Source organism: Arachis stenosperma, chromosome 3, assembly GCF_014773155.1.
Source record: "Arachis stenosperma cultivar V10309 chromosome 3, arast.V10309.gnm1.PFL2, whole genome shotgun sequence".
NCBI lineage: Eukaryota > Viridiplantae > Streptophyta > Magnoliopsida > Fabales > Fabaceae > Arachis > Arachis stenosperma.
This window is the reverse complement of record NC_080379.1, coordinates 109,224,886-109,226,509: the sequence shown is the minus strand read 5'-3', so window position 1 is coordinate 109,226,509 and position 1,624 is coordinate 109,224,886. Positions and strand designations below refer to the sequence as shown.

Sequence of the window (1,624 nt, the reverse complement as noted above, 5' to 3'; positions counted from 1 at the left end):
ACAGCCTGAAAACAACTCAACAGAGGAGGAGGATAGAGATCACCAAAAACCAGAAATCTCACAACAAGAGTTGCTGAAGCTCTATGCACCATTTCCCCAACTGCTCAATGGTGCTGTGGGGAAGAGAATATACTCAAGGTTCCTAGACTTGTTTGCATCTCTGCATGTGAACATACCATTCATCAAGGCCATACAACAAATGCATGCATTCATCAAGTACATGAAGGAACTTCTTCCCAGGAAAAGCTCACTCAAAGGAGGCCAAACTATAGTGTTAAACAAGGAATGTAGTGCCCTTATTCAACCTGAATTGCCTGCAAAAAGAAGAGACCCAGGGGGTTTTCACATCCCCTGTGCCATAGGGGAAACAATGTTCGATAGAGCACTCTGTGATTTAGGGGCAAGCATCAACTTACTGCCCTTATCCCTGGCGAAAAGGCTGCAGATCAATGAGATAATGCCCACAGATGTGGTCATCAGACTGGCTGATAAGACTCAAAAGCAAGCAATAGGAGTGGTGGAAAATGTGTTACTAAAGGTTGGGAAATACTTTCTCCCAATAGACTTTGTCATCTTGGACATGGAAGAAAGTCACACTCACCCAATCATATTGGGAAGACCCTTCCTAGCTACGGCCAGAGCACTCATAGATGTGGAGAAAGGGGAGCTAATATTGAGGATCCATGATGAACGACTCAGCTTTAATGTCTTCAAACTCTCACAAGAAGTAGACCAAGAGCACAAGGAACCAAGTAAAGATCATGATGAGATGCTGAAGGAGGAAGCAAGCACTGAAGCACACCCAACCTATCTGGAGACTCCTTTGGTTGATAAATAAGGGAAACAGCAACTACCACAGCTCAAGGAAAAGTTAGAAGAACCTAAACCTCTAGAGGCAGGTGAAGACAACATCACAAATCCCTTAGAAAAAGAACTCATCAAGAGCAAGACAATATCAAGGGACACAAGGAAGAAGGTACCAAGGAAGTGGAGGAACAAAAAGATCCCTACGGAAGACTTCTCTCCAGGAGATAGAGTGATCTCAGCTTACTTTTTGGATATCCCCCCTAATCTCCCTACTGTACCATCTCAGTTACCTAAAGTCTTCACAATCAACAGAATTCTCTCCCTGGAACATGTAGAGATCATTGATACAACCAATGGATACAAGTCCACAGCGAGAGGGGAGGACTTCAAGCATTACCAACCACCCTGATGAGGGAGAAACGTCAAGCTAGTGACGATAAAGAAGTGCTTTGTTGGGAGGCAACCCAACCTTAGGTAACTACTTTTTCAGCTGCATTTCAATAAAGATCACAAGTTGTTTCCCCTGCATTGCAAGGAGCTAAGTTTGGTGTTCCACACCAAAACAATTCAAGAGTGAAAGTGCGATTCTAAGTTTGGTGTCCCACCAGAGGATGCTAGTTAGAATCACACTATACTCTCAAAGCACATTGCTAGCTCTAACCAATTAAGGGAACCACTTGGATATAGATTAGTCTTTAGTTAATTGGTTGCTAACAGCAAGATACGAGGTTCTACGCATGCATGCAAGGTTTTGTAGTAAGCAAGGAACTATGTTTAGTGTTCACACACCCAAAATAAGTTCAGAAATCATTAGCAT

At 43.0% G+C, this 1,624-nt stretch overlaps 1 protein-coding gene across 1 annotated transcript; it reads left to right on the top strand.

The window, feature by feature from the left end:
* Positions 1-220: 220 nt before the first annotated feature.
* Positions 221-838, top strand: LOC130966570 (uncharacterized). Its single transcript, XM_057891385.1, has one exon. The coding sequence runs from the start codon at positions 221-223 to the stop codon at positions 836-838; it is 618 nt and encodes a 205-aa protein (XP_057747368.1).
* Positions 839-1,624: the final 786 nt, after the last annotated feature.